General features: G+C 43.2%; 1 protein-coding gene across 1 annotated transcript in view; it reads left to right on the top strand.

Moving 5' to 3' along the window:
• The window catches only part of LOC109432919 (uncharacterized), a 113405-nt gene that overhangs the window by 37571 nt on the left and 61818 nt on the right, over nt 1-14016 (top strand). The window contains exon 2 of the mRNA XM_019709282.3: nt 6390-7792. Coding sequence (XP_019564827.3) covers nt 6403-7792 — 1390 coding nt within the window. The 5' untranslated portion in view covers nt 6390-6402. The remainder of the gene's footprint in view (nt 1-6389; nt 7793-14016) is intronic.

Genomic DNA, 14016 nt, shown 5'->3' with positions numbered 1-14016 from the left:
TGAATTCCTCTGAAACGCCCCTGAAGACCCTAGGTACCCCTTTTCGTTGGGCTTTCAGGAAGTCTCTCTAACCACATCTAAAATGCACAAGATCAAAACCTTCATCGCTCGGAGGTAAAATTTATCCCAGAAGCTTTGGGAAGCTTGCCTTTTGCAGGCACGTCGCAGAAGTGCCGATGGAAGGTATAGATAATGGATGATGCGGGTGTACATTATCAGCCAGATTTGCCTACCGTCGATATAAACCCGTATTCAGATCTTCTGAAGCTCTACGAAGTAGTGCCGATAGTGGTCGATGGGTTTCCGAAGGTAACAGGTGTCAATCCAAGTAAATACCAGCGGTGGAGTGTAGAAATTGCAACAGTAAAACGCTAAGGCAATCCAGCAACAACAGCAAATGGAAGTGGAACATTGGAGCATGTATGAGATGGTGCGGATACTCCAGATCGACATCGATACGGGACAGAAACGAGAGTGGAGCCTGGATACAGCACGCCGAGGAGCTGAGAGCAGTCTTCCCAAACGAACACCGAACTCGCTAAGTACTGCTGTATTTATACTCCGCCTGTACTCCAACTTCGTGTTTAAACCGCAACACACAAAGCTGTACCCAAACATGTTCTTATGTTCGAGTTTTATTTTAAACACAAGTACGTACTTGTGTATAGAACATGTGTACCGCGTGAAACGAAGTGAGACGCGATCGTGCCAAAAAGAACTTTCCCGAACGACGATTGGCAGTTCGGCACCACTCGTTTTCCATTCTGGATGGCACTTCAGGTTTCATTCTCGATTTGCGCTCGGTTCGATTTTCGTTTTGTACTTCGGTACGTACACAAGTTTTGTACTTGAGTACGCTTCGGTACGGAGTATGCTAGCAAACTCGGGTACTCTGAAGTTTGGCGTTTGACGTTCAATACAAGTACGAGAAAACGTACAGAAGTTGAACATGGGTTGAGCTCGTGGGAAGACTGGCTGAGAGTAACCCACAATTTGGAAACTGGTCACTCTCCATATCTCTGAATGGAGAGTTGCAACAAATCAGCACATCGAGAGTAACGTTGCAAGTTCTGCTTAAGAAACGTGAGTCAGTACGGTAGAACATCTAAGGAATCGCAGATACGAACCTTACATGAGGAGCTCGTCGAGGTAGCAGAACAGATGCGTAATGTGAAAGCGGATTTGCCTGAGTAGCTGAACCGATGCAGCCAGGAATGCGAAACACTTGAACTTCAACGAGCAGAATAAGAGAACGAAATTCAGGAATTGCGTACAACGGAGCAACAGTTGCAGAAGGAGATGGAAGCAAGCCTTCAGCAAGAGCGAGAAGCCGTGAGCGAAATACGGCAGTTCATAAATCGGAACGAGCAATGGACATCGTATTTCGAATGGTCTCCTCCTTTACTACCGCCTCTGACGGCATGGTTAGACCAAGCTACAAGTGAACATTGCACAAATCCTCACGATGCAAACGCAGCTCCACATGTGCGTAGAGCCGTATACAAGTGATCTTCATAAGTGAGTTTCTCGCTTTTTCATAGTCGAGATTCTGGGGTATTTCAAAAAGATTACGGGGATTTTAGGAGCATTTCAATAGTACTACGGAATATTTAGGGGCGATTCAGAGGAGATTTCAGAAGCCTTCTATGAGAGTTTTATGGAGTTTCAGAGGCCTCTTACGGTATTTCAGTGGCGTTTTTAGAATATTTCAGGGAGTTAGAGCTCACCAGATGCCTCTCAGATCCCCTGAAACTGTCTTGACACTCCCTGGTACCCTCTGAAGCAGCCCTGAGTCCTCCTGGTACACATAGAAACTCCCTGAACGCTCCGGAGACTTTGAAGTACTCCCTGAAACACCCTTGGACCCCCTGAAACGCCCCAAAAACCCCGTAAAATACACTTGAGATGACCTGAATCTGTGATCTAGGACATTTCCCCAAATTCCATTACCCCGAATGACCCATTTCCCCGAGTTCCATTGCCCCCAATGACCCATTACCCCGAATATTTTTTTTCTATGATTAATTTTCTATATGCTGAAATGAAGGAAAGCCATGCCATTAGCCCCGGAATGAACTAGATTGGTTGATAACATTTCCTTCAGCCTATTAGAGAAAATTACTGAGAGGAAAGTAAATTCAAATCCTGGTATACCAAAGAACAGCCAAAAGCCAAAAGAAGGAAAATATCATAATTGAGCTATTGGTTTCAGATCATACATATGATCGAAGAATGATAATGAATAATAAACTAGTGGTCATGTCACTATTCTATATGGCAGTATACACACCTTGAAAGAATAGCCTATGATTAAAAGAAGGAAAACTCTCTGCTAAAAGTATTACCAGTTGAAACGCCAACAAATTCCTTGAAAGAATAACTAGAAAGAATAGACTATGTTTAAAAGAAGGATACACATCTGATGATCACATTATAGCAGTTGGAATGCCAAAAAGTTCCTCAGTAGTATGGCTAGAAAAAACAACATATGCGATTGTACGACATTTCCCCGAAAACCAGTTTCCCGAATGAAGTTTCCCCGAAATATATTTCCCCGAAAAACGATTCACCGAACGAACCGTTTCCCCGAATGTACCGTTTCCCCGAAATATTTATAATACTATTTTTAGTACTGGTTTCTAATCATATTCTTGATTAATTCCATTGTCTGAACTAGTCATTGAAACGAAGTAGCGGAAAGTTAGCCTCAGTACAAAGTGTGCCGATGTGTAGTCTTTAGAAATATATCAAGATCATGGAAACTTTCACATCTCATTGATATTGTACATTCCCATGAATTCTTGGAGATGTAATGTTCTTCATAATGCTTCAATGAGGTTTTTTTTGAATATGGGTCGTTCTTTTCTGTTGTACTGATTGAAAATATTGAAAATGACATAGCACTCAATTAAGAACACGCTCATCATAATTTTCCCTTCTTTCATTCATAGGCTGTTCTTTCTATTTATTTTTGAATTTACAATCGATGAAAACGCCCTTTAAATGCATAATACCTTTAAAACGAGTCATCGTGATTGTGGTAGTAATCTGCTAAAGTTCATTGTCATTGTAAAACACATGATCCAGATGACTTCAACTTTAAGTCTTAAAGTATTCTTGTTAACGAAGGAAGTCTATGAGCACAATTTTAATGTGTATTAACAGGTTTTAAAACAAAAGTCAATGTAATTCAATTTGTTTGATAAGCAGATTTGAAGCTAAGCACACTTCAGTTATTTTGTAAATCAATGGATCAATCATGACCGAAGCAGCATTTGGAATTGACATTTCTACAGAACATACTAGTAGTTAGACCGCCGGCAATATTTTGAAAGAACAGTATATGATGAAAGAAGGGAGAATCTTTGATGAAGATTTCTACTATAACGCCTATAGATACCTACTAGAACAGTCGATCACAAAAAATAATAAATATAGCAGCAGTCAAATTACTGATGATTGATTGAGCAGTTCAACTTAAAAGAACAGCCTATGGTTGAAAGAAGGAAAATTTTATTAAATGAAAGGTTATCAATCTAGCCAAAAAGACGCTGCTGGATCTTTAGGCAGAAGTATGTCAGGCCGAAGTACGTTAGGCTGCAATCATTAGGCCGAAATGATCATTACGCCGGACGAGCATCATTACGATTGAGTTGAAAACCAAGAAAAAACCCCAGTTTGCTCATATATAACCCAAAACTCAAAAGAATAGCCAACTTCTCAAAGAAGGGTAATCTGTCATGGGAAAGTCAATGGTTTGATAAATTATTATCGTCAATAAGCTATGTAATATTAAAAAAAAGACAATTACACCGTCTTCGACCTTGAAGGCCTCTACAGACTGAACATGACTAACATTTGACAACGGACAACACATATTACACCCAGTGGCCCAGTGGAGAAATTTCCGTTTGACGAAAAGTTTTCCCCACTGGAGCGGGAATCGAACCCACACTCCGAGGCTTACGAGACACCTAAACGACTGACGCCGATAACCGCTCGGCCACGAAGCCCAAGCCAATATAACCGCACCAACTGCGTGTTATAAAAAGAGGCGAAATTTTCAGATGGAATGTTGGCAGAGTGATCACTTCCCAAGTAACATTGTTTAGTCAAATATACTAGAAGAGGTTCTTAGAATCATAATAAAACCTAAATAATAGATAGAAAGATTTATGGCGGGTTTCAAAACCTCTACCAGACTAATTGCCTGTCAACATGTTACTTGTGTTGATCATCAGTTCTTCAGTAACAGTATAACATCAACATTAAGAAATCATTTATGTGAGAAAAGGGAAAAGGATAAAAGAATAATGTAAAATCATGGAAGTATATCCCCAGTATCCATAGAATTCCCTAGATTCGAGGAATGTAAAACACTCGACTCAAACATCTTCTAGGCCTTCGAAAACAAATTTTAACATCGTTTATGAAGATAATTAAGAAGACGGCCTACCAACCCATTCTACCCTATGAACTTCAGCTTCGCAACCCATTCAGCTTAACGTACTTCGGTCTGACGTACTTTGGCTAAGCGTACTTCGTCCTAAAGACTGGATGCCCCTAGTTGTCCATTGAGTCAATGTTAAATGGCAATGCAATAATCTGTTCGGGGAAACGGTACATTCGGGGAAACATTTTTCGGGGAAATGGTACATTCGGGGAAAAAACTTTCGGGGAAACTTCATTCGGGGAACTGGTTTTCGGGGAAATGTCGTACAATCACATATGCACAAAGAAGGAAAATCTATGTTGAAAATATGGCCATCCACTTGGATCACCGTTGGTTACCCAGACCAGGTCTCCAGATAGGCTTGCGCATAAATCATTAGGAGTAATGGGTCATTCGGGGTAATGGAATTCAGGGTAATGGCATTCGGGGTAATGGAATTCGGGGTAATGGCATTCGGGGAAATGTCCTAAAGCCGCCCTGAAACCCTAAATGAAACCTCCTGAAGTGCACCAGAGACATCGTGGAACTTCGCTGAAACTTCTGAGACCTTCAGATACATCTTGAAACGCCCCTGGAACCGCCTGCAATGGAGCACTCCTGGGAACACCAGTACCCAACTGAAACGCCCTTGAAATCGCATGAAATGACCCTGAGACCCCTTTTACGCCCCTGAGAGCTTAAGCATCCCAAAACCCCACGGAACCCCCTGGAACTCACTTGGAAACCTCCTGATACACACTAAAACGCTTCTGAGACCTCTGGAGCCCCTCTGAGATCTACTGAAACACCCCTGTGACTTCTTGAAGCGCCCCTAAGACCCCCTGAGACGCCTTCGAGACTTTTTTCTTGGCCCAGAAACCGTGTAGATGCCGGCTTACAATAGCACTACGAACCCCCTATTCCGGGGGTAAAAGGCCACCAAACAGGGGACTCCAATCCAAGGTGTCAGGCGTCCCGTTCTGATGGATGAATGGTTGAGTGGGTATAAGGATGCTCGATTGCTAACGGAGCCCGTAACGAGGGTAGATCCCCTATTTAGGTTGCGTTACGGTGAAAGATCTGCCAATTTAACCCTGGTCCTAACTGTTTCCAACTGTGGAACAGCATATTTTAGTAATTGAATGAAAAACTTTAGTCCTTACTACAGGTCAAACGTTGTTAAACTATAGTGTTCCGGTGTATGGTCAACATCGGTGTCACTTCTTGACTTTTTCGTTAACTTCATACCAAGGATGCGACCAACGGAACAAACTCATCCCTTATATAACGCTTCGACGCTGAATCCGCAGAACTTTAATTCATCGTCAATTTAGCGGATTTCACTTCCGATAAAGTTGAGATATCGACAGTTTCGAATATCGACCTTCTAATCCCAAATCATCTTTCACTGCTGACATTGATTGCGGTCTGTATTTTCTCTTGTCCTGCCATCCAGATAAAGGAACCGAGAATGATTTACAATAATCCAAAAATTGTTTAATGTATGTAATCAAAATAAACAATGCACACTAATATGACTACTTCTTCATGTCTCATTAACAAAACAGCTGCCACTATGTCTAGCAAATTTATTTAATAAGTGTCAAAATTAAATTTGCAGCACAGCCCTACTAGCGAGCAGAATTTCTCACTTTTCATCATCCGAAAAGAAAATATTATTATCCACACACCTTCCTCCCACGAGAGAACACCATCATCTAACAGAACACAAATTACAAGTTTCCCCGAACGTGTCGGCCGCCAAGCCAAATGCGCCAAACATTTTCCTCGCAAACAAGCCTAGCAGATTGAAGGTTAATGATTCACGTTGCGTGTGTTGACGTGAACTTCAACTTGAGCCTACGCCAACGGCGGCCACGGCGGAGACGACGACGCTTCCGAAAATAACTTCCAAACGTAACTAATAACGCCCCATTCTTTGTCTCATCCATCACAGGTGTGTCGAAGATATGTCTACGTCCTCGTACATCAGTCTTTCGGCGGCACCGAGCGGTCCCGGAAGTTCAACTCCTCGCGACGGTAATAACAACGACAACGACAACGACAGCACCATGGACGGAGACAACCTGCTGAAGCTGGCGCTCAAGAAGCCCAAAGCCTGGAAGTGGGAACTGACCACGTCCAGTTCGTCGCCCAGCATAGCCTTCCCGAAGATACAGCTGTTCGACAGTCGGACTGGGGAACTGATGGTGCAGGTGGACAAACCGGATTGTGTGGTGAAGAGTGAAGAGATGGCGATGGGCAGAAGTGACGGTTTGGAACGGTCGCGTAGTCTGCAGGATCGGAAGGGGCGTGATCAGCGGTATAGAAGGTCGCGTAGTACGTGCATTCGCGAGAAGGTGACGACGTCCAGTGATTATTTGAGTGATGTGTTTGCACAGCTGCAGAACAAGGGAATGGGTCACAAGCTGGCTACCAGTGTAACGCAGTATCGGGTGGAAGAGACCGAGGAAGATGTCCAGGAGAATGGATATGGTTTGCAGAAGAGTCAATCGGCTAGGGAGATTCGTAGAAGTTCATCAGTGGAACATAAGAAGAAGATTTTAAGGACTCCATCGACCCGATCGGGTTCAATGTTAGGTAGAATTAGTGAGTGTTTCAAAAGTTCGACTGAGGAGGAACCTCCACGGCAATCTACGCCGCCTCCAACACCAGCGCCGGAGCCAACGATACCGGAGATCAGCGTTGAAGAGGAACCCGAACCAAAACCAACCACAGAAGAGAACAAAAACAAAATCTACAAGTTGGTTCGAAGCAACGTCGGAACTCTCATCGTTCGGGAGGAGAGTTTCCACACGCAGCGTAGCTTACGAAGGCGAAGGCAACAGCTGCAGGAGCAGCCGTCTATTCCAGAAAGCGAACCGCAAATGGACAAGCGGATCACCATCAGTGATATTCCAGACTCTAGCTATAACGACACGATCAGAGAAATCGACAGTCTGATATCGAAGGTTATGCTGTCGCACAACCTTCAAGACGTCCACGAGTCTCGTCCGCATCAATCCCGCGGAAGGCCTTCCACGCAGCAGAACGGAGAAGCGGAACCGGTGCGGAAAAGGCGAGCGCGGAGAAGTGCCAGCGCAGGAAGCAATGCCAGCAGTTACGCCGGAAGCAGTGGAAGCCGTCGCACTAGAAACTCTCCGCTGGTGACGGTGCCGACGGGGTCTTCCTCGTCCGATGAAGACATGGTGGCCATGGCGGAAAGCCGATTCGGATCGTTGAAGCGAAGAGGACGAGCCAAGTACAAGCGGAACAGTACGGGTCAGGTGCACGAGGTGTACAACAGCGGCAGTGCAGGAGCGCAGATCAACGGTGTCGGCCGGCAGCATGAAACGAACGGTGAGTAAGAACTCTAGTAACATATGTTCCTTCAAGGTGGCTGTAGGATGCGAGAAAATGTTGTTTCGATTACTAATACAGGAAGGTCATTTCTTCGATTTGCATAAAGAAGTCAGCAATCTCCTTGGACATCATCATTCTTAAAGCTGTAGTATAGAAATACAATGAGCAACGGTTTTATTTGCTATACTCAAAATGCAACTTTCCGACTACTTTGGTAAGTTTCTTGCAGCGTCTTCAGCTGATACTTTCTCTCGGATTTTATCTAGAGAAATCCTGAGCGTTTCCCTGAAGGTTTGTGTAGAAATTCCCCCAAAAATGTCCGTTTGATTTTCTCTGGAAATTCCTCTGAATTTCTTTGAAATTTTCTGTAGAAATTCCTCTGTAAAAAAAACTACAAGACCTAATCAGCGAATGCTGCCAGGGATTTCTCTGAAATCTCCTCTGAAAATTGCTCTGAGATTTCCTCTAGAGAATTCTTCTCGGAATTTCTCTGGAAAAACCTCTAGGAATTTATCTGGATATTCCTATAAACACCTCCAGGAATTCCTCTGGAAATTCCTCCAGGAATTCCTCTGGAAATTTCTCCAGGGATTCCTCTTGAAATGCCTCTGGAAATTTCTCCAGGAATTCCTCTGGAAATTCTTCCAGGAATTCCTCTGGAAATTCCTCCAGGAATTCCTCTGGGAAATCCTTCAGGAATTCCTCTGGAAAATCCTCCAGGAATTCCTCTAGAAATTCCTCCAAGAATTCGTCTGGAAATTCCTCCAGGAACTCCGCTGCAAATTCCTCCAGGGATTACTCTGGAAATCCCTCCATGAATTCCTCTGGAAATTCCTCCAGGAATTCCTCTGGAAATTCCTCCAAGAATTCGTCTGGAAATTCCTCCAGGAATTCGTCTGGAAATTCCTCCAGGAACTCCGCTGCAAATTCCTCCAGGGATTACTCTGGAAATCCCTCCATGAATTCCTCTGGAAATTCCTCCAGGAATTCCTCTGGAATTCTTCCAGGAATTCCTCTGGAAATTCCTCCAGGAATTCCTCTAGAATTTCCTCCAGGAATTCCTCTGGAAATTGCTCCAGGAATTCCTCCGGAAAATTTCTCCAGGAATTCCTCCCTCCGGGAATTCCTCTGAAAATTCCTCCAGCAATTCCTGTAGAAATTCCTCCAGCAATTCCTCTGGAAATTTCTCCAGGAATTCCTCTGGAAATTCCTCCAGGCATTCCTTTGGAAATTCCTCCAGGATTTCCTCCGGAAATTCCTCCAGGAATTCCTCTTGAAATTCCTCCGGGAATTTCTCTGGAAATTCATCCGGGAATTCCTCTGGAAATTCCTCCGGGAATTCCTCGGGAAATTCCTCCGGGAATTCCTCTGGAAATTCCTCCAGGAATTCCTCTGGAAATTCTTCCAAGAATTCATCTGAAAATTCCTCCAGCAACTCCTCTAGAAATTCCTCCAGAAATTCCTCTGGAAATTCCTCCAGGAATTCCTCCAGGAATTCTTCTGGAAATTCCTCCAGGAATTCCTCTGGAAATTCCTCCAGGAATTCCTCTGGAAATTCCTCCAGGAATTCCTCTGGAAATTCCTCCAGAAATTTCTCCAGAAATTCCTCCAGGAATTCCTCTGGAAATTCCTCCAGAAATTCCTGTGGAAATTCCTCCAACAATTCCTTCGGAAATTCCTCTGGAATTCCTCTGAAAATTCCTCCAGGAATTCCTCCAGGAATTCCCCTGGAAATTCCTCCAGGAATTCCTCTGGAAATTCCTCCAGGAATTTCTCTGGAAATTCCTCCAGGAATTCCTCTGGAAAATCCTCCAGGAATTCCTCTGGAAAATCCTCCAGGAATTCCTCTGGAAAATCCTCCAGGAATTCCTCTGGAAAATCCTCCAGGAATTCCTCTGGAAATTCCTCCAGCAATTCGTCTGGAAATTCCTCCAGGAATTCCTCTGTAAATTCCTCCAGGAATTCCGCTGCAAATTACTCCAGGGATTACTCTGGAAAACCCTCCATGAATTCCTCTGGAAATTCCTCCAGGAATTCCTCTGGAATTCTTCCAGGAATTCCTCTGAAAACTCCTCCAGGAATTCCTCTGGAAATTCCTCCAGGAATTCCTCTGGAAATTCCTCCAGGAATTCCTCTGGAAATTCCTCCAGGAATTCCTCTGGAAATTCCTCCAGGAATTCCTCTGGAAATTCCTCCAGGAATTCCTCTGGAAATTCCTCCAGGAATTCCTCTGGAAATTTCTCCGATAATTCCTCTGAAAATTCCTCCAGGAATTCCTCTGAAAATTCCTCCAGGAATTCCTCTGAAAATTCCTCCAGCAATTCCTGTAGAAATTCCTCCAGCAATTCCTCTGGAAATTCCTCCAGGAATTCCCCTGGAAATTCCTCCAGGAATTCCCCTGGAAATTCCTCCAGGAATTCCCCTGGAAATTCCTCCAGGAATTCCTCTGGAGATTACTCCAGGAATTCCTCTGGAAAATCCTCCAGGAATTGCTCTGGAAATTCCTCCAGGAATTCCTCTGGTGATTCCTCCAGGAATTCCTCTGGAAATTCCTCCAGGAATTTCTCTGGAAATTCCTCCAGGAATTCCTCTGGAAATTCCTCCAGGAATTCCTTTGGAAATTGCTCCAGGAATTCCTCTGCAAATTCCTCCAGGAATTCCTCTGCAAATTCCTCCAGGAATTCCTCTGGAAATTCCTCCAGGAAATCCTCTAGAAATTCCTCCAGGAAATCCTCTAGAAATTCCTCCAGGAATTCCTCTAGAAATTCCTCCAGGAATTCCTCAAGGAATTCCTCTGGAAATTCCTCCGCGAATTCCTCTGGAAATTCCTCCGGGAATTCCTCTGGAAATTCCTCCATGAATTCCTTTGGAAATTGCTCCAGGAATTCCTCTGCAAATTCCTCAAGGAATTCCTCTGGAAATTCCTCCAGGAAATCCTCCAGGAATTCCTCTGGAAAACCCTCCAGGAATTCCTCTGGAAGTTCCTCCAGGAATTCGTCTGGAAATTTGTTCAGGAAATCCGCTGCAAATTCCTCCAGGGATTACTCTGGAAGTCCCTCCATGAATTCCTCTGGAAATTCATCCGGGAATTCCTCTGAAAACTCCTCCAGGGATTCCTCTGGATATGCCTCTGGAAATTTCTCCAGGAATTTCTCTGGAAATTCCTCTGGAAATTCCTCCGGGAACTCCTATGGGAATTCCTTCAGAAATTCCTCTGGAAATTCCTCCAGGAATTCCTCTGGAAATTCCTCCAGGAATTCCTCTGGAAATTCTCCCAGGAATTCCTCTGGGAATTCCTCCAGGAATTCCTCTGGGAATTCCTCCAAGAATTTCTCTGGGAATTCTTCCAGGAATTTCTCTGGAAATTCCTCCAGGAATTCCTCTGGAAATTCCTCCAAGAATTTCTCTAGGAATTCCTCCAGGAATATCTCTGGAAATTCCTCCAAGAATTCCTCTGGAAATTCCTCCAGGAATTCCTCTGGAAATTCCTTCAAGAATTTCTCTGGGAATTTTTCCAGGAATTCTTCTGGAAATTCCTCCAGGAATCCCTCTGGGAATTCCTCCATGAATCCCTCTGGGAATTCCTCCAGGAATCCATCTGGGAATTCCTCCAGGAATTCCTCTGGGAATTCCTCCAGGAATCCCTCTGGGAATTCCTCCAGGAATCCCTCTGGGAATTCCTCCAGGAATCCCTCTGGGAATTCCTCCAGGAATCCCTCTGGGAATTCCTCCAGGAATCCCTCTGGGAATTCCTCCAGGAATTCCTCTGGGAATTCCTCCAAGAATTTCTCTGGGAATTCTTCCAGGAATTTCTCTGGAAATTCCTCCAGGAATTCCTCTGGAAATTCCTCCAAGAATTCCTCTGGAAATTCCTCCAGGAATTCCTCTGGAAATTACTCCATGAATTTCTCTGGGAATTCTTCCAGGAATTCTTCTGGAAATTCCTCCAGGAGTTCCACAGGAAATTCGTCCAGGAATTCCTCCAGGACTCTCTCTGGGAATTCCCCCAAGATTTCCTCTGGGAATTTCTCCAGAAATTCCGCTGGGTATTTACTCCCCCAAGATTTTTTCTTAGAATTTCTTGTAAAATTCCGCTAGGGATTTTACCAGGAATTCCTTAATGAACTCTTGCAGGAATTCTTCTGGGAATTCCTCCGGGAATTCCTCTTGGAATTCTCTGAATATCATCTTGGTATTTCCGCCAGTAACTTCTTTTGGAGTTCATTGAAGTTAATCTGATTTTTTTTCTAAGATTTTTAATTACATTTGTTCAGGTAGTTAAGCGTCCAAAACACTACACAGTAATTAGAGTTGATCATTCGGAAACGTAGGTATATCTAATGAAATTAGTCTAATCTATTTGTGTCTCTGAAGTTGATGATATAAGATCTAGAAGCCTAATATCTTTAAAAAATACTTCTCCTAGGTGTCTTATCCACATCCCCTTCCGAATTATAAATCCAACATGAGAATGAACAGTTGGCAGGAACCGGCATCATGACCTCGAAACAAAAGACACTGGCAAAAGTTTTAATGAATCATCAACGTGCAGTGCCAAACTATTTCCCTAAGCTCTTACTGAAATGGTTTCTCCGGAGTCGGAAGCCTTCCCCGGCATTTGGTCACATAGAGAGCGAGAAAAGGAAGACGAAATATTTTCATACCGGTCGTCTTCCTTTACGGTCACAAAAAGAAAAACTTCATCGCGCACAGGTATGGCACCAGTTCGTACCTCAGCTGGCATGATGACTACTCGGTGGAAACTCGGTGGTGAGGAGTACAGTCGCAGTACTGTTTTCAAGTTCAGATTTTGCTTCTTGTCGTACGACTCTGTCATACTTTTGCGCTCCATTCTTTTCATCTCCCATCATTATGATCATCATCGCTGTCAAGCAGTGCAATAGCACCGTGCGGGTGGAAAATGCTACCGAGAAGACGACTCGTTCGTTCTTCTAATGTTTCTGGTGCATCAAAGTCTCCGGATAACGCGGAAAGAGCGCAACCCGGGAGCATGACATAAATAATTTATAGTACGACGACTCGACCGACATCTCTCTCGGCTCGGTGTCCAAGCTCTTCTAAACTTTGCCGGGAATGCAGCTCTCGGCAGGATAAGCCAGCGGAAGCCAATGAAATGGAAATGAAATTGTATGCAGGTTAGGATTTTTTTATTAATTTGAATATTTTATTGAATATGTTAAACAAGTCAATGTTACGAAAAGAAGAATTGTACAGGAAGAAATCTCTGAAAAGTTTTGAGATTGTTTGAGAATTCCCAAAGAATTTCCCGAAAGAATTTGCTGATCAATCCCATCAAAACTTCTCGTAAAAATTCTCTAGAAAAAATCTCGGAAAACATACCAAAAGAGTTTTTACGGAAAATGCATAGAGGAATTTCTAAGGAAATAAGTGAGAATTTTCCAAAAAAATTGTTAAAAATCTCCCAGTAAAATCTCCAGAAGCGTTCTAAGAAGACTTTTGGAAAATATTCTGAAAGAATAATTCCCACCGGTAATTTCCAGAGAAATTTTAAGTAAAATTTTCCAAGAAGTATCCAACAAAATAACGTTATCTCGAAGAAATGACCAGAATTTCCAGAGAAGCGTGGAGAAAATTCCTAAGAATTTCCTAAAAAAAATGCAAAGAAACTCCAAGAGAATTTCTAGAGGCGTTTTTAAAGGAATTTCAGAGGAATTTTCACAGGAATTTTCAGAGGTGTTTTTAGCGAAGTCCCTAGAAGAATTTCTAGAAAAAAACTGCCAAAGAATTGCTTAAGGAATTTCCAGATGCGTACGCGAATCGAGAATTTTTTGCAGGATGTTCGAGAAGGATTCCTAGAGCAATTTCCAGAGGATTCCCTGGAGGAATTTCCAGAGGAATTGCTGGATGAATTCTTTGAGTAAGTTTTAGACGATTACCTGGAAGAATTTCCAGAGAAATTCCTGGTGGAATTTCTAGAGGAATTCCAGGTAGAATTCCCAGATGAATTCATGGATGAATTTTCAGAGAAATTTCTGGTGAAATAATCAGAACTAATACTGGAGGAATTTCCAGAGAAATTTCTGGAAGGATTTGAGAGAAACTACAGGAGGAATATCCAAAGGAATTCTTGGAGGAATTTCTAGCAAAACTACTGGAGAAATTTCCAGTGAAATTCCACGACGAATTTCCAAAAGAAGTAATGGAGAAATTTCCTCAGGATTTCCTGAAGACATTTTCAG

Source organism: Aedes albopictus, chromosome 1 (assembly GCF_035046485.1).
Source record: "Aedes albopictus strain Foshan chromosome 1, AalbF5, whole genome shotgun sequence".
Lineage (NCBI taxonomy): Eukaryota > Metazoa > Arthropoda > Insecta > Diptera > Culicidae > Aedes > Aedes albopictus.
Note: the sequence above shows the minus strand (reverse complement) of the source record. Positions and strands in the feature narration are given on the sequence as shown.